This window comes from Vigna radiata, chromosome 2 (assembly GCF_000741045.1).
Source record: "Vigna radiata var. radiata cultivar VC1973A chromosome 2, Vradiata_ver6, whole genome shotgun sequence".
NCBI lineage: Eukaryota > Viridiplantae > Streptophyta > Magnoliopsida > Fabales > Fabaceae > Vigna > Vigna radiata.
The window spans coordinates 1383931-1411657 of record NC_028352.1 but is presented as its reverse complement, the minus strand read 5'-3'; the positions used below and the strand labels follow the sequence as shown (position 1 = coordinate 1411657).

Here is a 27727-nt window from a genome sequence, read left to right as displayed (position 1 = left end):
TAGATATACTGAAAATAGTATATAGAGTTATAAAAATATATGAAAAAAAATAAAAAAAATTGTACTAGGTGGAATTTTTTTTATAATAATAATATTAAAGATTCATACTGACTATAGTTTTACCCAATATTAATAGAAGGAAGAGAAAGGAAAGAATAATGGAAAGAAAGTAGTATGAGACATCGGTTCATAAACAACATATATAAAACGAAAACAGGAAGCCACTAAATCAAACGTAATAAAAATCGAAACTTTGTTGTAGTGTGAACTCAGAAGGAGATGAGATCATCTTTTGTTGATGAACGTTGTTTGTTTGGATGTTGTCCTCCATCAAAACCACCCCTTTTCCCAAATATCATCTCATCAAGATCATCCAACATGTCATCCTGGTTCCCTCTCTGAACTTCACTTCTTGAACTTCCACTCTTTCTAACCAGAGCTTCCTCTTCTGTAAAATGGGGTGCCTCGTAAGCTTCTATGGCAGTTTCAGGTTCAAGAGCAACAACTGCATGCTTCTTCTTCTTCTTCATTTCTTCATATCTCTTCACAACCTTCTCGATCTCATCATTTATATTCAAGGCCTCACAAAGCAGTGCTTCATTATCCCATGATGTCTCAATGATTCTATGGACAGTAGTCTGGGACTGTCGGCACTGTTGTACTAATGTCGTAACCAAATCATCCTGAAAATATCATACACAAGTTGGTCACTAAAAGCATTACAGTAAAGAACTAAGATCGCGCGGTCTTTGAATACCTTTAGAACATCCTTCTGCATTGAAGAAGATAACACGGTAGAAAGAAGCTCGAAGCTGTTTCTCGCAACATCAAAAGCTTCCTCTGTTTGTTGAGAAGTAAAGCTTTTGACATGAACGTCATGGTGCATAAGATGTGCAAGATTGACATCAGCCTCTGAACGAGAAGGAGTAACAGGCGAAAAACTTCGTACGTTATGCTGCATAAGATGTTCAAGATTGACATCTGCCGCTGGAGCAGTGTCAGAACGAGGTGGAGTGAAAATAGGAGCCAAACTTTCGTTGTCACGACTGGGGAATAGAATACCCCTTGATTTCAAACTCTGGATATCAGAAAAGTGTTATATATGAAACCATTATTCAACGTATCTAACTTCATAACAGTTAGAGATACTCGGAATCAAAAGGGAATATCTCAACCTCTAGAGTAGAAAAACTTGACACAGCTTGGATCAATCAACAAGTATTTTGGCATCTTATAAATCATTGGCAGAAATGATCAAATCCAAACAAATCTTGAGTTCACGCTATTACATATTTTGTTTCTCTTATTTGACAAGTATATATGTAAAGTTGCGAAATTACCTTGAAAGTTTGTGCATAGACAGGAAGATAGCGCAGTTCAGCGGTTGACTCTCCCCAAGCTTCAATCATCATCAAAGCCTTGTTCCTGTTATTAACAAAAGTATAAGGGTCATCAACGAGCTTGACCATCTCATCAAGGACTCTCTCGGTTGCCACCTCCAAGAAAGCCTTGTCACAGTTCTTGACCAGTGCTTCAAGCAGAACCAGAGCCAGATATTGAGTTCTGTGACTCTTGGAAGCAACCCTTTTCTTTATTGCACGAACCGCTTCAGCAGTGTTAAGCTGATCACCATTTATCAAGTCACACAGATGAAGAATGATGGGCCAGTGAGGGTGAGGAAGGGTCTCAGATGTAGCTTCCCCAACGAGTTTATCAGCATGGCTTGAATCCTGGAAGAACTCTTTCACTTTGAAGCTTACAGAACTCATTCCAGCACTCATCTTCCGACCCACCTCAGCTCCTCCAATCTTCAGACGCTCCCCCAAAGCGTTCACTCTTCCCATCAGATTTTCACTCATTTTTCCTCTAAATTTGCAGATAAAAAGACTGCGCTTAAGCTAGCAAAGATGGAGTGAAAAGCAGAGGAAGAAGGGTTTAATTCCTCTGTTTTGTTGATGTGGGTGACGACAAACAGTGTGGTGGATGTCTTCCTTGGAGTTTCAGCCTTCTCATATATAAGTCCAAAGCTCCAATTTCATATAATTCCTCGTACGTTACGTTAGATAAAATCACAAAAAGATAAAACAACCTTCAATCTATTATTTTAATTAAAACTTCAAAATTTCACAGAAAATTTAATTTTGTGTCTGTTATTTTTTTTCTTCCAAAACAATATATTTAACAATAAATTAATTTTTTAAAATAAACTTTAACTATATTCCAATGTTAAAATAATAAATAAATTTTAAATCTAACTTAATTTCATAAAATTTATTTATAAATTTATAGTTTTTAAATTAAAGTCATTTATAACCAAAAAAAAAAAATCCTCTAATGCATTGTTTGGTTTGTTTGGATGGATCACATTCTTTCTTTTCATGCATAAAATTTATTAACAATCATGTGTAAGTTGTATTTTGAGTAATTTATTTTCATTGAAATATGTAAATTACAAAATTTGACGGGAGAAATTTAAAACTAATAAATTGTGAATGTCCACATATGAAATATTAAAATATGATATTAAAATTAAAATATTTATATTATATAATTTAAACTAAAATGTTAGTTATTTGTTGTTTTTCATCTAAGAAGTTAAAATTCTATCATATTGTATACAATGGTATCATTGTAATTTATTGGTATTATTTGTATAGTTTATTTAATATTTTTTAATCATAATAATTGTGCGTATTATTATCATTTGAAACTTTGTGTATGAGTATGATACTTTCTTTATTGTTAAAATTTTCAATTAAGTTTATAATTTTTAAATTAATATCAACTTTATCTCTTTGGTGTATTATCAAACACAATATGTAAGTGAAAAAAAAAACATGACAGCAAATTTATTCTAACTAAATTATGTTTTATACCATATTTATATAATGTAGTTAATTTGATTTATCTAGTACTAAAAACTCCAATTAATTGAAGTGTCACAAAATAACTTATTGTTTTCCCCCACAACTTATAGTAACCGTTTTAACTGTCACTATTACAAAGTAAACTAATAATAGATTCTCATTTCCCCCCAACATGGTTTCTCTCTTTCTTGTTTTTTCCTCTATTTTCATTTTTTATTGGAATAATTATATTTTTGTCTCCCGATTTATAAAATTTTGTATGCATGCATATAACATTCAAGTAAATTACAATTATTTTTTATTAAGAATATAATACTAAAAATAAATTATTGAATGAAAAGGTAAAAAAAAACATATAAACTTACCTTATACTAAATAATAATCAAATCAACCAATTAAAATAGGTATCTAAAATTAATTTAATTACCTTACTTATATAATATTGTTAATCTTAACTAATATTTTTTTTTACAATATGTAAAAATATTTAAAAGTAATACTCTTTTTATAGGAGAATATTTAAATTAAAATATCGCTCTCACACACACATATATAAATATTTTATTATTATTTTTTTGTTTATTTAGAGCTTATATTATACAAGAAATTGAAGATGTTTATGTATAAATAGGTTAGTACCCTAACAGGCAGCATCCTGGCACACCATTCTTCTACTTCCCCCAGACCGGAGAACCCTCTGCCGCCGTTCCGCCCTTCACGGCGAACCTCCACCGTTTCCTGGGCGTCTCCGCCGATTGGTACTCTTTCCTCTACTCACCTCATTGTTTTGAACTTACTTGTTTTTGTTATTTACCATAGCATCTGTGAAATAGTATCTTGCAATTTTACATTTGTGCATGATTCGATGTCCTAGTCTATTTATTCTGCATCATTGATATATATTTTTTGTAGTTTTACTTCATAACGAAGTACTAATGGTGATGACATTTATTTCTTCGTTGATTACACAGCATCTGCGCGGATTTCAATCAGCTCTAGCATATTATCTGGTTAAGCTTTACAAATGGCTGATGGTTCCGATAAAGCAGTTGAAAATGGTTCTTTGAACTCAGCAGAAGCAGAGAAGCCTCAGATTGAGCCCATAAGGCTGCCCACGGTTGAGGAAATCCGTGGTCAAGACATTTGGAACAATTGTGCAGTGCGCAGTGTTGTCAGTGGAGTCATGGGTATGCCATTCAATCCTCACCTTTTTTTTTTAATGCGTACCTCTGTTTTGCTTCTTGCTCCTCTGGTTAACTTAATTGATTTTCCTGAAATGAATATGGACCTCGTATCATCAACTGTTCAAGTGTAGTCAGTGTCTATGAAATTTCAGCTGCATTTAGGATGTTCTTTCCACTGGTACCTATTGGGTACTTATTACGACGGAAAGCTCTAAGATGGGATTTTTAGGATTATGCATAATTTGACTAACCATCCTTACTGCTAATGCTTCATCATTGTCTGTGAGGCAAGTAGATTAATATTCCCAATAGGTTTTTTATACGATTTAGGCTACTGTTTCAGTCCATTATTGATCTTTTTTGCTCACATACTTTACGTTCAACATATTCAATTTGAGGGGTACCGCCACATCAAATATGGCATTAAATGAACTTGAGTTTCTTGGGATTCATGTGATGTTCCTTTTAGGGGGTGGACTTGGCATCTTCATGGGTTTATTTCTTGGAGCACTGGACAACCCACTGATGCAAGAGGAAATGACCGGCAGGCAACAGCTTATATATCAAGCAAAACAGATGGGGAGAAGGAGTTGGAGTTCAGCCAAAGCATTTGCTGTCATGGGTTTTGTATTCTCAGCTGCTGAATGTGTTGTTGAGAAGGTCTAATGGATTTGATAATTTGATGAATGGAAATATATATTTACATTATGAGGCTCATTTTTCTTACCACGTGGGCCCTTGATTTTTTTTTTTCAGGCTCGAGCGAAACATGACATAACAAATACCGTAGTTGCTGGATGTGCAACTGGAGGTGCAATATCAGCTAAAGGTAACACATTTTTGTATGTTTTTCTATCATTTTATCGTGCTTTTCTTTCTCTTGATTTAGCAAAGGAACTGCATAAATGGGCTGGCAAGGCTTGCATAGAACAGACTTAGAGACCTATGCACGTAAATGTGATACTGCAAGATTGCACTTTGCTGTTCTATGTTTGGTTTTTATCTTAGATACTGGGTTCCACAAAAGAAAAAGGACGCACTTTTGTAGGTGGTTTACTTTTGCAGATATATCATTAATAAATATTGTATTGAAAAATTATTGTAGAAAAGATGAGAAACTAAACTTTGGTGGTTTGGGCATGTTGGAGATGACCTGAAGAAGCCCCTCGTAAGGACCCTAGATCAGATGTGGATAGCTCAAATACTAGAGGCAGAGACCTAGAAAAACTATAGGCATCGCCGTTAGGAAAAATTTAAAAGTCAATTGCTAGAGGCAGAGACTAAGAAAAACTATGGGCATGGCCATTAAGAAAAATTTAGAAGTCAATAAGTTTTCTATGTAAATTATTCATTACAAAATATTATGGTGTTGTTTGATCATATCCATGTAGTTGACTCCACCTGGTGGGAAAAGGCTTTGTTGTTGAAGAATGGATCATTGATTTTCAAGAGCTTATGTTCCAGTCCTCTAATCCTGTCTGGGAAAATGATAATTTACAACAAAAGTTAGTCCATTGCACTGCTCTTTTCTTTGCACCCACACTCTATTTTTGAAAATGATCACAACCTCAATTTTTATTGTCACTAAACTCTTGTTTCACAATAGAATTTAATAATCATAGAAAAATGATTTTGTAGTATTTATATATTACAATTTAAATCCTTTTCTGAAGATACCAAGAATTTAATATAACTAACTACTATGATAAAAATAAAGCATAAAATGAATTTTCTTATCAGTTCCTAAACATAGATGATTCATTTTCAAGAATTGGTTCAGGTCCTTTGAAGCTTGAATCCCTTGCTCTGAACTTTTAACTTCACAAAAACGGTTATTTCTGCTCATCTCAACTGAAATGTTAGCTGCAAGGTAGAAGGAACTTGTCCTTACTGTTTTAGGATGAGGATTGTTGAATGGGTTCTGGGAATGGCCAACAAAGTTGGTAGGCGATAGTGATGTGTATGTAATGCAAGCTGGTGCTTGTTTACTCAGATACTTGGAAACCTACCTACATCCTTTAAGATAGCCCAATCTTGAAACTATTTATATAATACCACCCTGCACTTAAAAACCATACCAACCCAAAAGAATGGTTGCCCAAGTCAGCGCTGCCTCCCTATAGAGGAGTGCAGTACCAGCAGGGAACATGGCATCCTTGGGGAGCCTTGGCAACAATCCCCTCTTATACACACGACTTTTTTAAAAATTGTTCTGTTTATTCCTTTTCAAAGTAGTTTTATAGCTAAATTTTCTTTTTGTGCTGTAATAAATTTATTCCTTTTCAAAGTAGTTTTATAGCTAAATTTTCTTTTTGTGCTGTAATAAAATCAGGAAATCAGACAATACACTTTGGTAAGAATCAGAATAGATCTCGGGACAGTAGAACCTTGGGAGGGACATGTAAAGAGTGATAGGTGTAATGAGAAAGGAATAGAGGGAGAGAGGTATACTAAAAGGATAATGAACCGGCAAACCAAGAATGGAAAATCAAACGTTCTCCTTTATGAACCTTTATTTTTCCCTTCATGATGTATGTTAAACTTTCCCTTTTTGTGACGTGGTTCTAGGTGGCCCAAAGGCAGCTTGTGTTGGTTGTGCTGGCTTTGCGGCATTCTCCGTCGTAATAGAGAAGTTTTTGGAGAGACATCAGTAAGTTAATTGACGTCATCCTAACACATTTTTTTAGTTCTTGCTGAAGTCTTTGGCCCATTTTATACCGGGACGTGATTGCGGAGCACACATACTGCAGCATTTATTTACATTAATAATTCATTTGTATACGATGTCAAATGCATTTCCAAACTAGGGAAAGCTGTGATGTAATGATATGATTTAGTATTAAGCAATTTAAATAGTTGTTTTCTTTATGCATTCGTGACTGAATAAATCTCTGACGCATTCAGCATTTTACAGCCGCCATTATCTATTTTGGTGAAAACATGAGTGAGAACTCGTTCAAGTATTCAATCGAGCTTCTTATATGGTTTTCGAAAGTTCACCAAAAATAGCGTGTGGTTGCAAATTGTTAAGTACAATATTAGACAAACTTTTTAGAAATTAAAACATCATTTGAGATTCTGTCAGCATATATTCTGAATGGTCCAGTTACACTCACATACATAAATATATATACATACAGAGAGAGAGAGAGAGAGAGAGAGAGAGAGAGAGAGAGAGAGAGAGATTCTCATGGAGAGATACATGCAACTATTAGTCTATTAGTAACTAGCGTAATAAACAAGATACATGGACGTAACCGTGTTTCCTCAGGACGGAGTAAATAGGGTATATATTTGACTGCATGAAGTCTCAGAAAAGAAGTACTACACTGAGGCTCTCCGGTTTTATTTTATTTCTACAACACAGTTGGTTATTAGACATATACCATCCAACTTCTCAAAAATACTCTAATAAGCTCATATATATGACCCAAATTTCACACATATTCGTTTGCAAATCATAGGATCAGGCACTAGATTTTGTTGGACTGGCAGATTGACCATCCTTGGTTGCCTGTTGAGGTTCTGGTTTGGAGGGTTCGTTAACTGTGGTGGCCACTTGAGGTTCAGGTTTGGAGGGTTCATTAACTGTGGTGGCCACTTGAGGTTCAGGTTTGGAGGATTCATTAACTGTTGTGGCCTTCTGAGTTTCAGATTTGGAGGGTGGATCAACTGTGGTGGCCTGTTGAGGTTCAGGTTTTGAGGGTTCATCGACCGTGGTTGCCTGTTTGGAGGTTTGATCAGTTGTCGTGGGTTCCGACATACTGGTGTGGACATGACTTTCTTCAGTTTTTCCTTGATTATTCTGCGCCAAAACCTTCTCCTTAGTTTTCTGCCCCACTTCCTCAGCCTTCCTTGCAACCCTGTTGTAAGCACCTGTGACCCATGTAGCCCCAGTCAACACATACCGATTCTTCATTATGGCAGATCCAGCACTGGACACTGACTGCTCAGCTGCTGAAATTGCAGTTTTTGTCTTCTCTGAGACTTGAAATTTCTCATCCATTTCTTTCACCTTGTCATTCACTATAACTGTACCAGCACTGATCTTTTCAGTAAATCCCACCTTCTGGTCCAAAGAAGCAACTTTTGCTGAGGCCGTGGAAGTAAGTCTGTGCCTTTCATCAAAGGATTTTGCTCGATTCAATGCATCTTTACCCAAAATGAAGCCCTTGGCTAACATGGTGCTTACAACATCCTCTGCCTTTCTCAAACCAGATTCCCCACTCTCAGCGTTACTAGTCTGTGTTGCAGGTCAGAATCATTACACTTTAAATTGTCTAACATGATTGTCAACATACTACAGATACCAAACAAAAAAAGAGCGAATCACTTTCTAAGAGTCTCTTAAAAACGTTATTTATTACAAGTTAAAATTTATTAAAGTCACACAAGTTTGTGTTGTGCTTTCTTAAGAGAGTTTCACTCATAATTTTTGTGGTTTTCAGTGGGAGAAAACTTGTTACTTGATCTGAGATTGCCTTAGTCCCAACTCTCAATTAAAATCTCCAAACATGGTGTACTCGAGTTCTATTATTTTTTATAAGTTAAAATTTTTGACAGCCTATCATGTAGAGATTATTTGGGATATCAGACACATGATGGTCATAAATACATATAGTTTCTACTCTGCGATAAAAGAAAAATAGAGGGAATAGTTACTGGAGATGCGGTCGAAGAAGGCAAAGCATAATTAGTCGAGGAGGGCAGGGCATAATCCTTAGCCAATTCGATGTTTAGAGACTGTCCACACACAACTGCTCCCTGAGGACACCAACACAAGTTTCATGTCAGCTCTTAAACATGAAATTAATTTTGCCATCTCTACTATAATAGTGAAACTGTTACCATGCTTTCCCATAATAGAAAGAGGTGCACATTCTATCCGTTTGTCAAATAGAGAATATTAACTATTGAAACATCAAATTTTCAATATAGAGAGAATAGATTTGTAAAATGTAAATGACTGGATACATGTATCTTTATGTATCATAACAACAAAATTAGACAGAAGGCAATGAGAATGAATCTACCGAGAGAAGAACTGCGGTTTCTGCTCCCTCTGGAGTACTGAAGGTGACATACGCAACTTTGGAACTTCCCTTGTCACTGAAAAATTGAGAGATATTATATGCTGCATGTTCTATCCAAAATTTGGGGACTTCCCTTTTCATTGATATTATGTATACAAACCTTCCCATTTCAACATGTTCAATTTTTCCAGGGAAGGTAAGAAATTCCCTCAAATCTTGCTCGGTTGCACCAGAAGAGATGTTGCTTACTTTCACCGATCTCATCTGTTAAACAGACAAATAGATTAGCATTTTGAACAGTAAAAGTTAAGAAATTTCGTAGATTGTCCTCACATCACATTAATATTCCCATGAATTTCACTATTTTTCACGTTTTTTTATTGCAATGATTTCCGGAGGAAATGGTGAAAAGAACAAACACCATACACACACAACTCATCTTCTTTGTTTTCAGTTTTCTATTTCCTGTCCTCAAATATTCAAACCATGCTACTGTTTGTATGATGAGAAATGAGAATACCCCCAACGTTAAATGAAATCACACTAGACTCAGAGATCGATAAGCTCACCCAAAATGTTAGAAATTAGAAAGAAAACAATGGCATGGATTTTTACATGCCAACATGAATTGATCAGAGATTCTTACCAGATCCACAACGTAACAATTCCAAAAATACGGAATCATCTACCTTACAACAAGACATCCTTAAATTTGTTCCTTTTAGTTCTGAACAAAATCATGAAATAAAGTAACGATCGAAGGGTCATGCAACTAACCGACATAGCTGGGTATTTATTTGAATCCTATGCCAGAGATCAATCTTTTCCCAGAGAAGATGTGGTTTGAAGTTTTGGAATCAGTTATGGTTGATTTTTTTCCTGTTCTCCTTTTCCTTCTTGTGATGTAAAATCTATTTTTTCTTTTATAGCATATAAATTTAGGTGGAGATGATGTGAGATAAGCATATCAGCAACATTGTACTCTCAAAAACTGCCACATCAGTTGTTTCAACTTTGTTCCATCTTGCCAATAACCTCACACCTGTTGCAGATATATTATTAGAAACTACACGTAAATTCGTGCCTCTCCTCTTATTATGCATTGATCAGAACACACCAAAGTTAAGTAAATGGCACGACACAAACAAATCAAAAAAAAGAGAAATGCTGAATCACCTAGATTCAAGTTAAGAAGCTTTACTCTTGCATATTCAAGAATTTTGATTTTCCAAACGTTGTTAGAGTTGTTCGGTTCTTTCAAACATTCAAACCTTGGATGTATTTTATTTATTTTGTTTCACCTCTGACCAACCTCTTCATTTTGAAGCAATTCTGAAAAATTGTCCATTCTACCACAGATGTTATTAAAATAAAATAAAACAGACTGGTGAACCAACAATCATTAATCAAACAAAGATGACAAAATCAACCATTACACTTTGCATTCATCAAAACTAGCTCAATTAAATAAACCCTAGCCAACATAAGGTTTAATTGTATTTTTGGTACTATAGTTGTAATATTGAGTTCATATTTTATTTATTTATTATTGAATATGATATTTATATTTTTTAAAGGATTAAGTATGTTTTAATTTTTCAATTCACATTCAAAATTAGAATTCGTTCTTTTTGAAACTCATTTCTATAATTTAATAATTCATTAAATATATCTTTCAAAAGTAACAATGTTAACTTTTAAAAGGTATGTCTAATAGTTAAGGTTTAAGTGACATGTCTAACTGTTATGTTGATAAGTCACAATATTTGCTAACTCAATTATATGTATAATTTTAAAAATATTTCTTTTTTTCCTTTTCTTTTACATTATTTTTCTTTTTTCTCTTTTGTTAAATCAGAATTAACATCATTTCTCTAATTTTAGTCCTGGAATTAAACAATAAACAACTAAGAAAAAGTAGATGGCGATATTAGCATATCAATTTATCATTTTCTAAACAATGTCAAAGATTGTGGTAATCTCGTGATTATCATTATATTAATTTGACCATTATTTTATTATTGGTTAGTTATATCCTTTGGTCAAAGCAATTAGTCAAGAATATCTTCAAAAACACCTTTTCTAGTGGAATTTGACAATCTTTTTTATCAACGTTTTGGTAACAAGATACATGTCATCATTTTATTAGTCTGTATAGAATTTATGTTAAAAAAATATTTGAATCAAACTAATCACAAATTATCATTGTCCAAAAATTATAAAAAAAAGTTGTTAAAAAAACTTTTTCCATTCTGCCATGTTATAAGTCATTTTCAGCATCTAATTATGTGTTTTCAAGAAGCAAAGTATAAAGAAACAAATTATTTGTGTTGAAAACTATGTTTGTTTTATGGACAATGATATTTTAACAATTCTTTTTTAACAACTTTTTGACAATAGGACACGTGTCACAATTTTATTTTATTGATCTGTTTGAATTTATTCTAAAAAAATATTTGAAACAGACCAATCACAAACTGTCATGTATACGTTGTAAAAAAATTGTTAAAAAAGAGTTGTTAAAGATATTTTTCCTTGTTTTATTCTAAACTTTTGTTGTACATGCAACTTTATAATACGACAAACACCCAGAAACAACTTTAACCGGACAAACTCAAACCCGTTGGTGTGTCTGGCACATCCATGTAATCAGAAACCTCCATAACCATGGGATAAACATCAGTTTCAGGATTATATTGCTGCAACACTAAAACTGAAGAGAAAGTGGAAAACTCAGAAGAAGCCAAATAGCTTCCAATGGGACCAAGTTCGGGACAATCACTTTTTTCTGCCAAAGGTGCCACTTGCGGCATTCTACCAACCAAAATAAGATTGCTCCGATTCTTCTCCCTCAACACTGCTTTCAAATCTTCTTTGCTGTCCACCAATCTTTCCTCGTACGTAATCGATTCCGTGTTGTTCGATCTCACACTCATGAACTCCGACCAAAATTGTTCATCCTCTTGTTTATCTTCGTCACTATTACCTGTTCCCTCAGCCACGTTTATTATCTTCCTGTCCTTGTTCGCTGTTATACCGATCAATTTGGCACCAAAGGCGAATGTTTGACCAGGTGCAGCCACAAACTTCACAACAGTGAGTGAGATACCAGGATGTTCGGCAAGTCTCATTCCATATGCAAGTGCTTCACGATCATCTCTTCCTCCAAAGAACCCTACAACAACATCGTACGACACATCGCTCGCTTGGACTTGTCTTGTCCCTCCAAGTCCACGATCAACCAAAATTCCCACAGAGCAAGGAGCACGGCTGAGGACATGGCCGTTCATCACATGCAATGAGTTTCCCAGTGACTCCATTGTCCCATCAAAGTGCTGGTGTTTGTGAAAAGGGAGGAGAATTAGTGCCACTCGCTTTTGGTGTGCACTGGTGCAAATGTCTTCGTGCATGCTGCTGAAGGGAGATATGGCTGTCATGGGACGAACGTTGACACTGCTTAGATGGCCATAACCCTGAAATGCAACCACCATTTGATCTTTGTTGTCGTGCTTTTTGTTCCAGAAGGGCATGCCGTTGTTGCGTGCCGTGTGAACCATTGTGATGGCTGATGGTCGCTCCGAGAGTTCCATCAAGTGCATGGTATACACGCACAACTTTCCACGCTTTCTGGTTCCCCGGGATGACTCTATCAGGTTGATCAAGGTGGGAATGTTGTAGGTACTGTGGAAGCACGCCAACACTCTTAGCTCTGTGTCTGGATCCTTGCGTTGAACTGTTTTATGCGTGTATGGTGATCCCCTTCGAGCTGGTTTATACACTGCCATCACTATTGGGGTGGTGATGAAAGTGGTGAACAGTGCCATCAAAACACAGATTGCAAATGTCTGATCATTCAGAACCTTCGCAAGAAATAAGATTGATTCATCAGTTTCCATTAAAAACTACAGAGCACCGAATGACACGCTTGAGATGTCATGAACTCTGAGATGTAGTAACATAATTAAACTTGTGAAAATTTATAGTAAAGCTTAGATATATAATGATACTTAACACGAATTAGATGTCAGGATTTTAATATATATATATACCTTGCGATCCTTGCCAATGTTGAGAACAATGAGCTCCACCAAGCCTTTGGTGTTCATGAGAAATCCAAGAGCCAAGGCTTCTCTAAAAGGCACCTTACATAGAAGTGACACAACGAATGTGCCACTGATCTTTCCAAAGCAAGCAGTGAATATAACAAGCACCAGCATACACCATGAAAGTGTTCCTCTAATGGTTGTCACATCAGTCTTCAAACCACTGGAGACAAAATAGAGTGGCAACAACAGACTCATCACAAGGTCCTCTATCTTCTCGATCAGCACCCCAGCAAAAGGACCATCCTTTGGCATGACTATGCCGACCACAAAAGCCCCAAACAGTGCATGAATGCCAATGGTATCAGTGATAAAACTGCAAGCCAGGACCAGTGTCAAGGTGATGCATATGTAAATCTCTTGCACCGGTTCACCCTCAGGGGAACGCTTGGCCATCATTGTGAGCAAGGGTTTTATGGCAAAGATAGCCAAGAGGACAAAAGCAGCAGCACAGAGTATGACCCACAAGGAAACAAGAGGGGATGAGTTAGAGCCAGAGAGAGCTATGGCAAGAGCGAGCAGTATCCATGCTGCAACATCATTCACAGCAGCTGCTGCCATTGCTATGCGACCAGCATCAGTTGTGAGGAGTTTGAGCTCGGCAAGGATGCGTGCAAGGACGGGAAATGCAGTGATGGAGAGGGCAACACCCATGAAAATAAGGAACGAGGTTGAATTAGCCTTTTTTGATACGGTGGCTCGAAGAGCATAGGAGGTGCCAATGCCGAGCACAAAAGGCAATGTGATGCCTGCAACGGCAATGGCTAAGGCCTTGTGACCAGTTCTGCGTATCGAACGCATGTCAAGCTCAAGCCCAACCAGAAACAAGAAGAACAGAAGACCCAGATTGGCCACAGTTTCAAGCACAGTCAAGCTATTCTTGGGGAAAATCGTGTTCAGGAATTTCTCATTCCTCCCAATCGCTGATGGCCCAAGTAATATCCCTCCCTGCATTCGTTTTCCAAAACAAGATGCATCCAACCCCACGTTAACTTTTTCATGAATCAGAACAAAAACAATTCAAATGGCCATGATCATAATTGGTTTGGCAGTTTTAACAGAACAAATGAAATAAAAATCAAACCTTTAAACTGAGAAAGCAAAGAAAACAAGAGAGGGTACAATGAAAAGAAAAGAAAACTTACAATAACCTCTGCAATAACTCTGGGTTGTCTGAGAGGTTTGAGAATGAATGCAATGAATCTTGTGAAGACAACGACGAGACATATCTGAAGGATTAGAAGGGGAAGCGCATAATCCAATGGATTTTCATGTTGGAAGGCACCGTTGGAGGTGGCCTTCATTGGTGGTGGACATGTCGGATTAGCAGTGGGCATGATTCAGATTTCGGCGTTTGAAATGGAAGACGACATTTGATGTGATTAAGAAGAGCTTTGAATTTACATGTGCTGTGTGAGTGAAAGGAAAAGTTGGGTATGAAGAAATGAAACAGTGTTTGCTAATAATGGTACGTAGCTGAAGGAATTGGATGCTGGTGATGAATTATGAACACATACTAACGCAAATTCTGGTACATTGTAACATGGTAATAGGAAAAGGAAATCAAGCTTCCATCACTCTACTCCTTTACCATATTTAGCTTTCTTCTTTCTCTACTTTTATCACACAAACCCTGTATCTATTCATTTTTTCTTCCATATATTCAATTTTACCACGTCTTCAACCCGTATTTTTTTTATCAACTTTCAATCCTTATTTAATATCTACACAATTATTCCACCCAAGAGTGGTGTACTTTGACATCTTTCAAAGCAAAAAGACATTTACTTCACAATCTAAATAATAACATTTTGAAAAGGAAAATAATATTTTAAGATCAATTTTTTACACCATTTTGATACGTGTCAAAATGTGATTGGACGATTTCAAATTAAAAAAATTGAGATAAGAGCATATTTGAAAGAGAAAAACCAAAATTTGTTTTTTAATTTGAAATCGTCCAACTACATTTTAACACATGTGCAGTGTCAAAATGGTGTCAATTATATATATATATATATATATATATATATATATATATATATATATATATATATATAGGGTTAAATATGTCTTTAGTCCCTATACTTTGGAGCGATTTTGGTTTTAGTCCCTCTTTCAAACTAAGGTACAATTTAGTCTTTCAACTTTAGAAAACTCTGGTTTTAGTCCTTTTTATCAAATTTTTTTAACTTTATTTGTTGTTTTAAGCACGTTTCATTATAGCATTTGGATTGTTTATACTGTTTGACACATTTTTGCTTCAATGTTAACTGAAAAACGCGTTTGAAACAGCAAATAAAGTTTAAAAAATTTGGTAAAAAGGACTAAAACCAGAGTTTTTCAAAGTTGAAGGACTAAATTGTACCTTACTTTGAAAGAGGGACTAAAATCAAAATCATCCCGAAGTATAGGGACTAAAAACATATTTAACTATATATATATATATATATATATATATATATATATATATATATATATATATATATATATATATATATATATACACATATCTTTCCTTTTTTTTCCTAACCATTAAATCAAGAAATACGTGGAGGAATGAAAGTGATTTGAAGGAAACATTTTTTATTAAAGGTAATAAGCCATGTGCTACTTTGTAGGCAGATCATCATATGGAGTTATTTTCTTTTTGTATATCTTCTTATAGTACACTCTTATATTATTTTATATACAATTTCCTTTTGTTTGATAAATAAAAAAAGAAATAAGTGAGATTATTTTACTTGAGATTAACCAACAAAAGTAAAACTCCATGTGCCATGTGCTTACTTTCAAAATACGTACATAAAAATAGGTAAAATATCTATACATATCACAAATAATCGTATTTTTTGTAAATATATATTCGATTTGTAAAGGCAGTACAAAGATATTATGCTACATTTTTCTAATCAAGTCACATCATTTTTTTTTCTAAAAAAAAGAACTTTATTATCATTTCCAAATTAATAATTGAATTAGGTACATTTTAGCAGAAAATTATTTATGATGTTTGGCATTGTTTAATTAAACAACATTGGACTATATTACTTCTGCATTTTCAATCATGTAAGTCTAGTTTTACATTTAATTTGTTTATTAATTTTTTAATAAAGTGTTCAAGAGTTTAAACATTTCAATATTATATTTATATTACTAGAATAATCTTTAACGTTTGAGTAAAGCAAGACACGATTTGGTGAAAAATACAATCATATTACAAATTCGAAAAAAGAGTTCAGAACTATAACATATATATGTATAATCAAAAGAAAATAAACTTATCAGTAACACTTACAAATTACATGTCATTAAGTAAATTTTATTTAAATTATATAAAAATACACCATTTTAAATTCTTAAATTCTTATCAATAATTATAATATGTAGATTAAATCTTAGACTTAATTATATGCATTGGATTTTTCTGAATAGACTTCCTCATAAAATTTTTTTATAAAAAATATCAAAGATGAGAATTTCATATTAATTTGAAACGACATATTTTTAGTTATCCAGCTTGGAAGCATCAAGTGCTGTAAGGGCAGAATAAAAAGTACTGAAATATGCCTATGATTGATGGCTTGAAAAAACAATAAAAAATATCATGGAATATTATTTCCAATTCTACCAGATAGAAGTGAAATAAAGTGATTTGGATGATTTAAAAATAACAAAAAAAAAAGATATATTATTAAGGGAAAATAAAATAAACTTCATAAGAAGCTTAGTTGATTCAGAATGTGAAATGAAACACGATTTGATCTGATTAAGAGCAGCTTTTCAAATAAAATACTTTTTTTAATAGTGATATTTAATTAAGCTAGAAATTAGGCGAATATGAATTTAATTGAAAAAAATATTCATACTTTTATTCTCATATCTAACTAATATTAAAATGAGTATATGAAAACGGGTACGAAACTTATACATAAATATTTATTTCTGTCTCCATATATATAAATATAAAACAATTAAATATTACTCATGTTCTTATTTGATAATATTAATATAGAAACTTTTCATTAAAACAGAGATAATTTCAAACTACAATGAATTTATTTACCAGGCAGATAAACATAGTTTGTAATTTTTTGTTATCTCTTCTATGTTAATAATTTTTTATCGTTATAAATTTTATTTTATTTATTATTATATATTTCACTCTTAGAAATATAGTTTAATATTACATTATTTTTTAATATTTTTAATTACTCTTAAATTCTTAAGTGTAAATTAAAAAAAAAATCAACATTATAAATTAAAATAAAAATTGTTGCTATGTAAAAACTTACGCATATATAAATTACAAAAAGAAAACTCAATCCATAATTTACACTAAACGTTCTTTGAAAAGTAAATAAAATGTTAAGATTATTTACACAATAAATCAAACTTCTATAAATATACCATTTCAATCTGATAATTTATTTTAGGGTTAAATATGTTTTTAGTCCCTATACTTTGGAGCAATTTTGGTTTTAATCCATTTTCAAACTATGGTACAATTTAGTCATTCAACTTTAGAAAACACTAGTTTTAGTTTTTTTTACCAATTTTTTTTAACTTTATTTGTTGTTTCAAGCACGTTTCTTAGTTAACATTGAAGCAAAAATGTGTCAAACAGTGTAAACAATTCAAATATTATAATGAAACATGTTTGAAACAACAAATAAAGTTAAAAAAAATTGGTAAAAAAGACTAAAACTAGAATTTTCTAAAGTTGAAGGACTAAGTTGTACCATAGAAAATGGACTAAAACCGAAATCGTCCCAAAATATAGAGACTAAAACATATTTAACCCTTTATTTTATTTACTTAAAATTGTAATAGCATAAAATTTCTCAAAATTTTTAACGTAAATACAAGTGAGCCACGTGTCGAGACGTTGAATATAGTTTTGAAAAAATCCTCATCCCGTTTGGCCTGCAACTTTTGCTTAACCAGACAAAAAAACGTGTGGCGTTAAAATCAAATTATTCCATTTTTACATTCATCTATATTAATTTTTTCTTTTTTTTTTTATTTTTTAAAGAAAAAATACAAAAAAAAATAATTTCTTTTATAATGATTTTATCTTTATCATGTATTCAAATAAATATAAAAACGTTTCATAGCATCAAACACCAAACATTTTCTGAGATTCTAAAGCCTCCACGCTTTGTCTTCACATACAGAGATCATTTAAAACTGGAAAATGAAATCGAGAAGGTCTAAGAATAAAGTTACAGTGAGAAAATTGAAAAAGGTTGAAGAGGATGATCGGAGAACTTCATCATGAGCTGGAACTGCACGTGCCGGCGAGTGAGGCATGGGATCTGTTCGGTACCCTTCGAATAGGGCAATTGATCGCCGAAGAACTTCCGCAGCTTTTTCAAAGTGTGGAGCTAACAGAAGGTGATGGAGGAGTTGGCACCGTCCTCAAATTAACTTTCGCACCAGGTCATTCTTTCAAATCTTTCTTCATTCCAATTTTGAATTTGAATTTGAATTTGAATTCGAATTCATGCTTATGCAATTCAGAATATCTGTGTTTGAAAATCCAAGAACATGTTACTGATTTGTTGTAGGTGTGGATGGGCCGAAGGGGTACAAGGAGAAGTTCACGAAGATTGATAATGAGAATCGCGTAAAGGAAACAGAGGTGGTTGAAGGAGGGTACTTGGAATTAGGGTTCAGTCTATTTAGGGTTCGTTTAGAAGTGATAGAGAAAGGTGAAAAGTCAAGCATAATCAAATCTACCATCGAGTATGAATTGAACGAAGAAAATGCTTCCAATGCTTCACTTGTCTCTATTCAGTCACTGGCCACCATTGTTGAACTTGCCAAGAATTACCTCAACAAGAACAAGCCTTCCACTCAATGAAGGAAGAAGAACTTCTCACCTTGCTTAGTTCATGAATAAAAGTTACATTTTGCATCTTTTGATTTGTTTCATCGTTTCATATCATGGTGATCTGTTTCTGCTTAGATGAGGAACTTGTATTCTGAGAATGGGTTATATCTATCAGTATGATTATCAGAACCTACAATACAATATTCTGATCGGTAAAATAGTTTGTGTATATTAATTTTAGTTATACACATAATATAATAATTTTATAAAAGAAAATAGTAAAAAATAAATAAAAAAATATAATATTAAATGAATGTAAAAAATTGAAATATATCAAACAATTTTATTTTATTTTTAATTTTAAGATGATCGTTGTATGATTTCTATGTTACACCAAGGAAGTTTATCACTTTGACCTTCAAACTAGACATTGATAGAAATTGAAAGATATAGAAAACAAGAAGAAGACGGTCTTCATATTAAGAATTCGAACATAAGTTTAAAATTAAATAATTAAATATCATTTAAAAGTTTTGAAGTGAGAATGATATTAATTCTTTTATTCTGGAACATAAATATTAATTTCTTTATTCTTAGCTTGGACATAAATATGTTATTTCATGTTAGTTATTCTTCCTTCAAGTGACGAAAAGATCTATAGTTTTCGGTTTTTGCTTTTATTGTCTATTTAGTGTTGGAAATATTTTAAAGGTGAATATAAAATTTATATAATATGAAAATAATAAAGTTAAATATTATATAAGAAAGAAAAAAAATCATAAATTCAATATCATGGGTTTTGGAAGGATGTCAAAATTTTATATAAAATTAAAATTCGGTTTTTTTTTTAACTGTTGTTGTTGAGTTTTCAAAATGTACGTTGAAATATTAAAAAAAAAACTTTAATATATTTTAATAATTAAAATTAAAATCCATTAATATATTTAAAAAACACAGAAGACAGTTTTCATACAAAAATTTTTTAAAAAAAATCCAATTCCAAATTCCTCTTGGTTTCTTCACTTTTTTTTTTTAAGTATCTTTTTTCCATTTGTATCTTATCTATGTGCGATAATTATGACAAAAACCTATTCATTTGCAATGAGAGATATATTAAGCATATATTAATCATATATAATGTGTACTCTTTTCAACTAAACTCAACCTGGTGAGGAAATAATCAATTTAACCCTTATTCTTTATTTGGATTAGGAGGTGAAAATCAAAGAATGAAAAAGTTAACAATGATTTTTTTTTAACTAATTTATATTTTAAAATTATATTTAAATATATATTAAAAAATTATTCTATTACATCAATTAAATCAGTTACAAACTCTTCATTCAATTTTGCTCTTTATTTTTTACTTATTTCTCTTAATGTTATTTTTATTTTATGCTTTTTGACTTTCCCTTATCTAACCAAAACATAAAAGTCAAATGCACATGTTAGATTATGAAAAAATTAATAGGGACTAAAAGATAACTTTTTGAAATAAATGTTTTGAAATTAACCTTCAATTTCATAAATCAATATAGCCATTTACTCCATGTAAATCTTTTTCTTTGACAAAACGTTCCTTTTATCTACCAACTCTTACCACAATCAAGCTTATGACGGCTCCAAGATTTTGTTAGGCTAATAAGTTAAACAACTAAACCACAATCTCTTATTCTAATCTTATCTTAATATATTAAACCATCTAATTTTCCTAACCAAAAATTAAACTAAACCAAATTAATTGTTAAAAACAATAAACTTTAAATCTAACTCAATCCTATAAATTCAACTTATAAAATGAAATTTATATCAATTTATATATTTTAAACTAATTTTATCTTTATTCGATATAAATTTTTTTAACACTAATCTATAATCTATAATTTAACAAACTTATATATTTTAAACTGATTTTACTTTAGTCGATATAAAATTTCTAACATTAATAACAAACAAAAAAAAAATCAAATTGAACAATTAACTATTAATATTGCTGTGAAAATTTTTATTTAATAAAAATACAGTATTGATTCTTTCACATACCTAAATTTTTTATATTCACATGACAGTATCCTTACTTTTTACTTTTTTGTTTCTTGAAAAAAATACAAAACTTTATGTTTTTATGTCTATTTTACCCTTATATCCTTTGTTAAATGAATGTAAAAATCTATCACGGTAACATTACTCTAAAAATTTTTTATATTCATATTACTCTGCCATTATTTACTTTTTACTTTTTTAAAAAAAAAATACAAATCTTTACACTTTTATGACTGTTTTATCCTTATATCATGTATCAAATAAATGTAAAAATGTGTCATGATATCATTACTTAAAAGAATTAATAAATTAGTTTGATGAAAGAAAATATTATTAAATTAAAAACATAAACTAGGTAGCTTGTAACAATAGACAATAATGAGGTAATGTTGGAGAAAATTCTCCGGCAAACTCCACCATCCATTTAACCCACCAAATTGACTATTGTAACTATGATGTCACTATTCTCTGTTCCTCAGATATCAAAAACCACTGTACAATGTCTCTAGAACAAAAAATAATACAACCACATGCTATGATTCAATTGTTTCACCATCCACTTGTTTTAATTTTTTGTAAAATTCATTTTTTAAACTATTACATGTATCTTTTAACTAATTTCAATTACAAATTTTATATTGAAATGTGTGTGATTATTTTTACTAGCAAACGATCTGATTATTAAAAAACATGTATACCATCACATTTTGTTATTTGTGTTTAAACAATAGAGGTTGGTTCAACATCTTAATATTATATTATATATGATATATTGTGAGATTTGGAGTTTCCAATTCGACATTATTTTAGTATTATGCCTTTGTAAATTAAAGGACGAGACTTATCGATTTAAATAATCAAGCTACATTTTTATTAAAAAATGGTATGACTTGTGTATCTTGACCAAGATTTGATACTAGTTTAATTAATTTTTAAAAAAAATATGCATATTAACTATAATACATGAAACCAATCTTATTCAAATAGTTGATTGTCAATACATATGATATGATTGGATAAAGGATTTTCATATATTTTGGTTGGGATGATTTAATTTTACTTTGTCATGTTTTTTTTTTTTTTTTTATCAAAGATGTTTTAGGAAAAAAATGATGTAATGTTTATATTTTTGTAAGTATTTGTAGTTTAAAAATTTTTATGATTTAAAAAGAAAATTATAGTGGTAATAAGTTAACTAATTTAATTTTGATGTATAAAAATATATAAGTGATCGATTTAATGTTTAATTTTAATGTATTTATTTATATTTTTTATAATAAGTTTAGTAGTATAGTTTTTCTTTTAATAAATTTTTATGTGATGACAAGTGATTCATAAGATTTTAAATGTAACATAAATGTCAAAATTAATAATAATATCTTAATTTGTTTTGGAAAAAATAAAAATTAATGATAATTTCTTAACATAACAAAATTTCAAAGAAATATTAAAAAAATACAAATATTGTAAAGAATTATCACAGTTCTTTTAACAATTTTTTTTGTCTGTGGTGCCTTTGGATTGTCATGAAAACTCAGGAACGAATTTTAGATTTCATTTAGTCATTGCATCCAATTGAAACAATAATAAGGTTAAAAAAATTATATATAAACTATTTTTATAATTGTTCAATAATTATATCCATTATTACTAATAACAGTATTTACTCTCTTTTAATTATAAATTTATATTCATCTTAAATATTTTTGTTGAAAATATCTAATATTCTATTTTTTTTCTCCCCACGTCTATCTCATAACCTTCTTTTCTACTTTTAACTTTTACTCTTACAATTAAATTGTCGTTATTCTTTCAATATGTCAGTCTTTCGTTTCTTAAAAAAATGCATTGAATATCGAAGTGGTAAAATAAGTCAGAGGTTTCCATCAGCCTTGAAAATCAACAGAGGTTTTCTTTGACAACTATTATTTATATTCTTATATGACTTTAAAATTAAAATATCAAAAAGAAAATAAGTGACGATAAAATAATTTAAATTATTTTAAACTTAAGTACTTATAATACGAGATTAAAGTATACCAAAACTGACATATTTTATTTTTAAAACAATAAAAAAAACTCAGAATTTTGTTATAATAATATCAACAAAATTTTACAGAAAATATGTATCATGTGGTATGCTCCATTTATTATTTACTTCCTCCAATTATTTATGATTAATTTTTTCCCATGAGGGAGTAAGTTTTTTCAAAGCTCAAAAACCGGATTCAATTATAAAAAATCATTGTTTGGTAAACAGAAGATGAACTGTTGCAATGGTGCCAAAATTTCTGTTGAATTTTCAAATATAAAATAAAAAAGTTTAAACCAACTAAGCCTATATAAAATATGTTGCCAAAAATTAGGATTTTAATGATTCAGATTGTGAAACATTTTGGTAATACAGATGAAAAAACGAGGACTTTGACGTTGTTGAGGAATTAATGGATAATTTGATAGAACATTAAACAGGAAATTAAGTATGAAAATGGAATTTTAGTCAATGTTATACTTCTAACTTTAAGAATTGTTGTGAATATGTATAAAGAGTTGCATTTCAGGACGCCATAGTAAAGCATTTTTAAGTCTTTCTTATTCTCACACTTACCTAATCTTTGAAGGTTGATGGGTTCTTCAAGTAATTTAAAGGTAAAATATCTTATAGGTTAAAAGTAAACTTTAAATTTAATTTACTTGTTGGAAGTCCACATCGACTAGAGATAAGGTCAATTTATAATATATATATATATAAGTGAGGTACAAATCTCATAAACCAGTTTTGTGGAATTGAGTTAGGCCTAAAACTCACCGTTATCGAGCCACTACAACCTCACCTTACAAAATATATATATATATTTCTATATATAAAAAATGTGTTAAGTTTAAAGCCTACTTAATTATAATAGAAAATAAAAATAACATTTCACTGTTAAGATATATGCATATCTTTTTAAAAATATATGTCAACATATTTTTTTTGACAATATTTACATACGTATCATTTTCTCATTAAATTTAAAATAGGTTAATATAATAACAAATAAATAATTAATCAGTGAAAAAATAACACATATATTATATTAAAATAACGTCAAAAAAATGTGTGAAAAAATATTTTTCCCATTTTCGTTGACTGTGTAGTGATCATGATTATTACTATGAAAATCGTCGTGGAATGAACATATACTACGCAATCTTCATTGCTTTCATTGCTACCTAATAACATTGAATAATTTACATTAGCTTCTATCATTTGTTTCTCTTTCAATCAATTTCTTCCATTCAAGACACACTTTACTTTTCATTTTTCATTCCCTATAATTATAATCACATTATATTATTAATACAAAATATTAGAGTTTCATGGAAATTTATTTTTAGTATTAAGTTTTTATATTGTTAATTTTTTCCATGACTTTATAAGTTAAATATTATAAACGTAAAGTAGCTTAATGCATATGTTATTATTTAATGGTGATATAATAATATTTATTCATGAAATTAGTTATGCTAAAACTTTTTCATATAATTGTACTGAAAATCTCCAATTAATTTAGCAATCCATTAGAAGAACTGAGGGCTGAAAAATGACTTCGTTTATAAACATGTTAGGCATTGTTAGGTAAAATTGATCTCTTAGACTATAAGAAAATTAAATTTTTAATATAGATACTGATTATGGCTATGTATTAATTGTATATAATACATTATTATAACTACTTCATTAGTTAAATCTATTGTATGGCTATTATATACAAACATGGATTCGCAAAATCATTAATTATTTCACTAAGTTAAACAAAGATTTCACTAATAGTTTGATTTTTCTTTTCCAAATAAAAAATTTAACAATCCTAACGATTTCAGATTTTTTTTTCTTTATACGTTTTACATTGACACAAAATTATGTATTCGTTAGGGTTTTGTGGGGTCCGAGGAAGAAGAACTGCATATATTTAATATTTAATTAGCGTACAAGATTAAACAAAGGAAGTAATTTGAATGTTTTATGCTATATACATAGATGGTCGATATTTTCAGAGCGAGGTTTCTTTTCAATGTGGGACATGAAAAGTGAGGTTGAGAGTTGCTGAGACGCTGCCACGTGGTTACCTACCCTTGTTGGTAGTTTAAGTTTGTTGCTTCCCTTCTTGGTGCAAAGTATATGGAGAAGGTGGCCATTGTCATACGTATGTGCCAGATTGTGCCTTGTTCTTGTTGGACAAGCCAAGCTCACGTTGAAAATTTCTGCATGTTTTTATCCCTTTATTCCTTCATTTTCTTCCCTTATTTTCGTGTTTTCTGCATATAAAAACAACAGGTCATGGAGTCAAACTTCACCATTGACGTGGCTAATCTCATGGATATGCTCCTCGATGTAACTAAGGAAAAGACAAACTAAAGCAAAGAAGAACATGTTATTAATGCAGTTTTTAATAAATGCGTACCCTATTATGTTTTCCTCCATATTTTAAAAAGTTAATAATAACTGATATAATAAATATGAAACTTTCCTTTTCAGTTAGACCGCTGATGCAAATTATCAGTTTTTAAAATGGATGAAAAAACTAAATATGGGTCGTCAAAGGAAAAGCATTTGCATAAACTGTTTGATAAAAAAATGACTGTGGCGGCTAATCATGTTTTCGTCTACCCTTTGAAGCAATATTACTCTAAGGAGTGTCTTTCGATGCTCTTTTTCAGGGTCGTTATCTTATCTTTGTTTATGTACAACACGGGACAAACTTGTAAATTTCTATCACATAGCATAGTAAACAAGCTTTGAAACATGTTCTATAGGACATATATATATATATGTGTGTGTGTATATAACAATCATCTCTCTGGTAAATATTCAACTTCCAATAATAAGAGTAACTTGTAGGTCTATGTACTTTCATTACGCCATCCAACAAGGTTTGGATTTTTTTGCTCTCACTGATTTTGAAGGAAACTAACACAGAAGGAAATGAGTTCTTATTTATACTGTTTTATTCTCAACATTTTTATGCAGTGTGATGATGGGGAGAGCACCATGCAGTGATGAAAGTGGTTTGAAGAAGGGTCCTTGGACCCCAGAAGAGGATAATATATTGGTGGATTACATTCAGAAACATGGGCATGGAAGTTGGAGAGCACTTCCAAAACTTGCAGGATTGAACAGGTGTGGGAAAAGTTGTAGGCTAAGGTGGACAAACTATTTGAGACCTGATATCAAAAGAGGAAAGTTCTCTGAGGAAGAACAGCAACTCATCATCAATTTACATGCAGTTCTTGGCAATAAGTAAATTACTATTATCTAGTCTCGTTTGATGCATAGCATAATCAGAATGAAACATGCTTTGGTCTACGTAATTATGTTTACTTTTTCATAGTACTTTACAGATAAACTGATAATTTTTTGTCTTGTGCATTATTTTCATGGTTAGGTGGTCAGCTATAGCAGGTCATCTGCCAGGTAGGACTGATAATGAAATTAAGAATTTCTGGAACACTCATTTAAAGAAAAAGCTTCTGCAAATGGGATTGGATCCGGTGACTCATCGTCCAAGATCAGATCATCTTAATCTTCTATCCAGTCTTCAACAGTTGCTGACTGCTACCAACATTTTCACAAACAGTTTGGACATTAATGCTCTAAGGCTGCAATCAGATGCCACAGAACTAGCCAAACTCCAATTGCTGCATAACATGCTTCAGGTCCTTGTGGCTAGTCCTGCTTCAAACTTGGACCTGCTCAATCCTTTTGGATCATCACTGCCAGATGAAGTTTTGGGATTGGATCAGTCCAAGCTCCAAAACCTTTACAATAGTTCAACTGGTTTTCTTTCTCAGAATCAGTCAAACTTTTTTCAAAGCTTTGAAGCTCCTCCTCAGCAGCAAACTCTACCAACTGGGTATAACCACATGAATGGAGGAAGCAACAGGAGTTGCATGAAATCTGAAAAGGTTGATGAACAACTTGATGTCCCTTATTCATTTTCAACAGCATTAGATTCTCTTCCAAAACTGGTTTCAGCCTCACCCGAATGTTCAACTGGCAAACATATGGAAAACATGGTAAACCCAAATGAATTTTCTGACCCTTCTTCCACTTCAACCACCTTTGAAATGTGGGGAGATTTCATGTATGAGGAAGTAACTGATGCTTATTGGAAAGATCTCATAGAGTAAGTAACTTTTGTGTCACTATTTTTATATTATTGCACTGTTCTTTTAGCTCCACTTGTGCTTATTTTACTTTCTCTTCTAAATTTATTTATTATACTGATTTTTTTCCATACCTATTTGCAGCCAAGATTGTAACCTGTAGCAGACAACTGCGATAATAGGAATTATCATTGATCTCTGTGATCAGCACATGGTGTTCATTTAGAAATAGTTGTTTGGTTCCTATGAAATTGAAGATGGATTCATCTTTATACAAGGTTCCATTGTATCGTAGATAGCTTCATGCAGCATGCAGATTGTAATTTATTTTGTAATATATATATATATATATATATATATATATATATATATATATATATATATATATATATATATATATATATAACCTTCTTTCTTGAATAATATTATTTGTGATGAATGGAAGCCTTTGAATGGTTGAAAATTAAAAATTTAAAGTCAGAAGTAAGGGTGGGATTGCTGTTTATGATGT

At 31.5% G+C, this 27727-nt stretch overlaps 6 protein-coding genes across 7 annotated transcripts; 3 read left to right on the top strand and 3 right to left on the bottom strand.

Annotated features, from left to right (window-relative positions):
* Positions 1-90: 90 nt before the first annotated feature.
* On the bottom strand, positions 91-1961 carry LOC106779457 (TOM1-like protein 1). Its single transcript, XM_022787427.1, has 3 exons — positions 1341-1961; positions 758-1078; positions 91-683 (listed from the first exon to the last, which is right to left on the bottom strand). The coding sequence occupies exons 1-3, from the start codon at positions 1857-1859 to the stop codon at positions 270-272; spliced, it is 1254 nt and encodes a 417-aa protein (XP_022643148.1). The 5' UTR covers positions 1860-1961; the 3' UTR covers positions 91-269.
* A 1538-nt stretch (positions 1962-3499) lies between these two features.
* On the top strand, positions 3500-6925 carry LOC106779665 (mitochondrial import inner membrane translocase subunit TIM22-4). Of its 2 annotated transcripts, none has more exons than XM_014667833.2 (5): positions 3500-3625; positions 3839-4054; positions 4521-4711; positions 4808-4880; positions 6620-6925. In XM_014667833.2, the coding sequence occupies exons 2-5, from the start codon at positions 3892-3894 to the stop codon at positions 6703-6705; spliced, it is 513 nt and encodes a 170-aa protein (XP_014523319.1). In that variant the 5' UTR covers positions 3500-3625; positions 3839-3891; the 3' UTR covers positions 6706-6925. The 2 variants fall into 2 exon arrangements, with proteins under 2 accessions (XP_014523319.1, XP_022633070.1); XM_022777349.1 differs by lacking the exon at positions 6620-6925 and adding an exon at positions 5443-5581.
* A 323-nt stretch (positions 6926-7248) lies between these two features.
* Positions 7249-10019, bottom strand: LOC106779499 (binding partner of ACD11 1). Its single transcript, XM_014667618.2, has 5 exons — positions 9862-10019; positions 9245-9348; positions 9085-9160; positions 8714-8815; positions 7249-8294 (listed from the first exon to the last, which is right to left on the bottom strand). Exons 1-5 carry the CDS (start codon positions 9865-9867, stop codon positions 7518-7520), a joined length of 1065 nt encoding a protein of 354 aa, XP_014523104.1. The 5' UTR covers positions 9868-10019; the 3' UTR covers positions 7249-7517.
* Positions 10020-11684: 1665 nt separating this feature from the next.
* Positions 11685-14860, bottom strand: LOC106778152 (cation/H(+) antiporter 19-like). Its single transcript, XM_014666081.2, has 3 exons — positions 14333-14860; positions 13134-14135; positions 11685-12944 (listed from the first exon to the last, which is right to left on the bottom strand). The coding sequence occupies exons 1-3, from the start codon at positions 14522-14524 to the stop codon at positions 11685-11687; spliced, it is 2454 nt and encodes an 817-aa protein (XP_014521567.2). The 5' UTR covers positions 14525-14860.
* A 3462-nt stretch (positions 14861-18322) lies between these two features.
* On the top strand, positions 18323-19241 carry LOC106779680 (S-norcoclaurine synthase 2). The gene is made up of 2 exons (XM_014667853.2): positions 18323-18629; positions 18758-19241. Exons 1-2 carry the CDS (start codon positions 18446-18448, stop codon positions 19051-19053), a joined length of 480 nt encoding a protein of 159 aa, XP_014523339.1. The 5' UTR covers positions 18323-18445; the 3' UTR covers positions 19054-19241.
* A 6665-nt stretch (positions 19242-25906) lies between these two features.
* Positions 25907-27524, top strand: LOC106779550 (transcription factor MYB41-like). The gene is made up of 4 exons (XM_014667673.2): positions 25907-25983; positions 26081-26350; positions 26496-27236; positions 27361-27524. Exons 2-4 carry the CDS (start codon positions 26085-26087, stop codon positions 27377-27379), a joined length of 1026 nt encoding a protein of 341 aa, XP_014523159.1. The 5' UTR covers positions 25907-25983; positions 26081-26084; the 3' UTR covers positions 27380-27524.
* The last annotated feature ends 203 nt before the right edge of the window (positions 27525-27727 follow it).

What these genes read in the sequence shown, in the direction of transcription:
- LOC106779457 (XM_022787427.1), bottom strand. Translation starts at nt 1,859, where the DNA reads ATGAGTGAAAATCTGATGGGAAGAGTGAACGCTTTGGGGGAGCGTCTG. An exon ending in TCTATGCACAAACTTTCAAG is followed by an intron (nt 1,079 to 1,340) that starts GTAATTTCGCAA and finishes TCTGATATCCAG; the next exon opens with AGTTTGAAATCAAGGGGTAT. An exon ending in TGCAGAAGGATGTTCTAAAG is followed by an intron (nt 684 to 757) that starts GTATTCAAAGAC and finishes TGATATTTTCAG; the next exon opens with GATGATTTGGTTACGACATT.
- LOC106779665 (XM_022777349.1), top strand. Translation starts at nt 3,892, where the DNA reads ATGGCTGATGGTTCCGATAAAGCAGTTGAAAATGGTTCTTTGAACTCA. An exon ending in TGTTGTCAGTGGAGTCATGG is followed by an intron (nt 4,055 to 4,520) that starts GTATGCCATTCA and finishes TGTTCCTTTTAG; the next exon opens with GGGGTGGACTTGGCATCTTC. An exon ending in AGGTGCAATATCAGCTAAAG is followed by an intron (nt 4,881 to 5,442) that starts GTAACACATTTT and finishes ATATCCATGTAG; the next exon opens with TTGACTCCACCTGGTGGGAA.
- LOC106779499 (XM_014667618.2), bottom strand. An exon ending in GAACATGTTGAAATGGGAAG is followed by an intron (nt 9,161 to 9,244) that starts GTTTGTATACAT and finishes TCAATTTTTCAG; the next exon opens with TGACAAGGGAAGTTCCAAAG. An exon ending in AAACCGCAGTTCTTCTCTCG is followed by an intron (nt 8,816 to 9,084) that starts GTAGATTCATTC and finishes TGGTGTCCTCAG; the next exon opens with GGAGCAGTTGTGTGTGGACA.
- LOC106778152 (XM_014666081.2), bottom strand. Translation starts at nt 14,524, where the DNA reads ATGCCCACTGCTAATCCGACATGTCCACCACCAATGAAGGCCACCTCC. An exon ending in GAGTTATTGCAGAGGTTATT is followed by an intron (nt 14,136 to 14,332) that starts GTAAGTTTTCTT and finishes AAACGAATGCAG; the next exon opens with GGAGGGATATTACTTGGGCC. An exon ending in ACATTGGCAAGGATCGCAAG is followed by an intron (nt 12,945 to 13,133) that starts GTATATATATAT and finishes TTTCTTGCGAAG; the next exon opens with GTTCTGAATGATCAGACATT.
- LOC106779680 (XM_014667853.2), top strand. Translation starts at nt 18,446, where the DNA reads ATGATCGGAGAACTTCATCATGAGCTGGAACTGCACGTGCCGGCGAGT. An exon ending in CAAATTAACTTTCGCACCAG is followed by an intron (nt 18,630 to 18,757) that starts GTCATTCTTTCA and finishes GATTTGTTGTAG; the next exon opens with GTGTGGATGGGCCGAAGGGG.
- LOC106779550 (XM_014667673.2), top strand. Translation starts at nt 26,085, where the DNA reads ATGATGGGGAGAGCACCATGCAGTGATGAAAGTGGTTTGAAGAAGGGT. An exon ending in CATGCAGTTCTTGGCAATAA is followed by an intron (nt 26,351 to 26,495) that starts GTAAATTACTAT and finishes TTTCATGGTTAG; the next exon opens with GTGGTCAGCTATAGCAGGTC.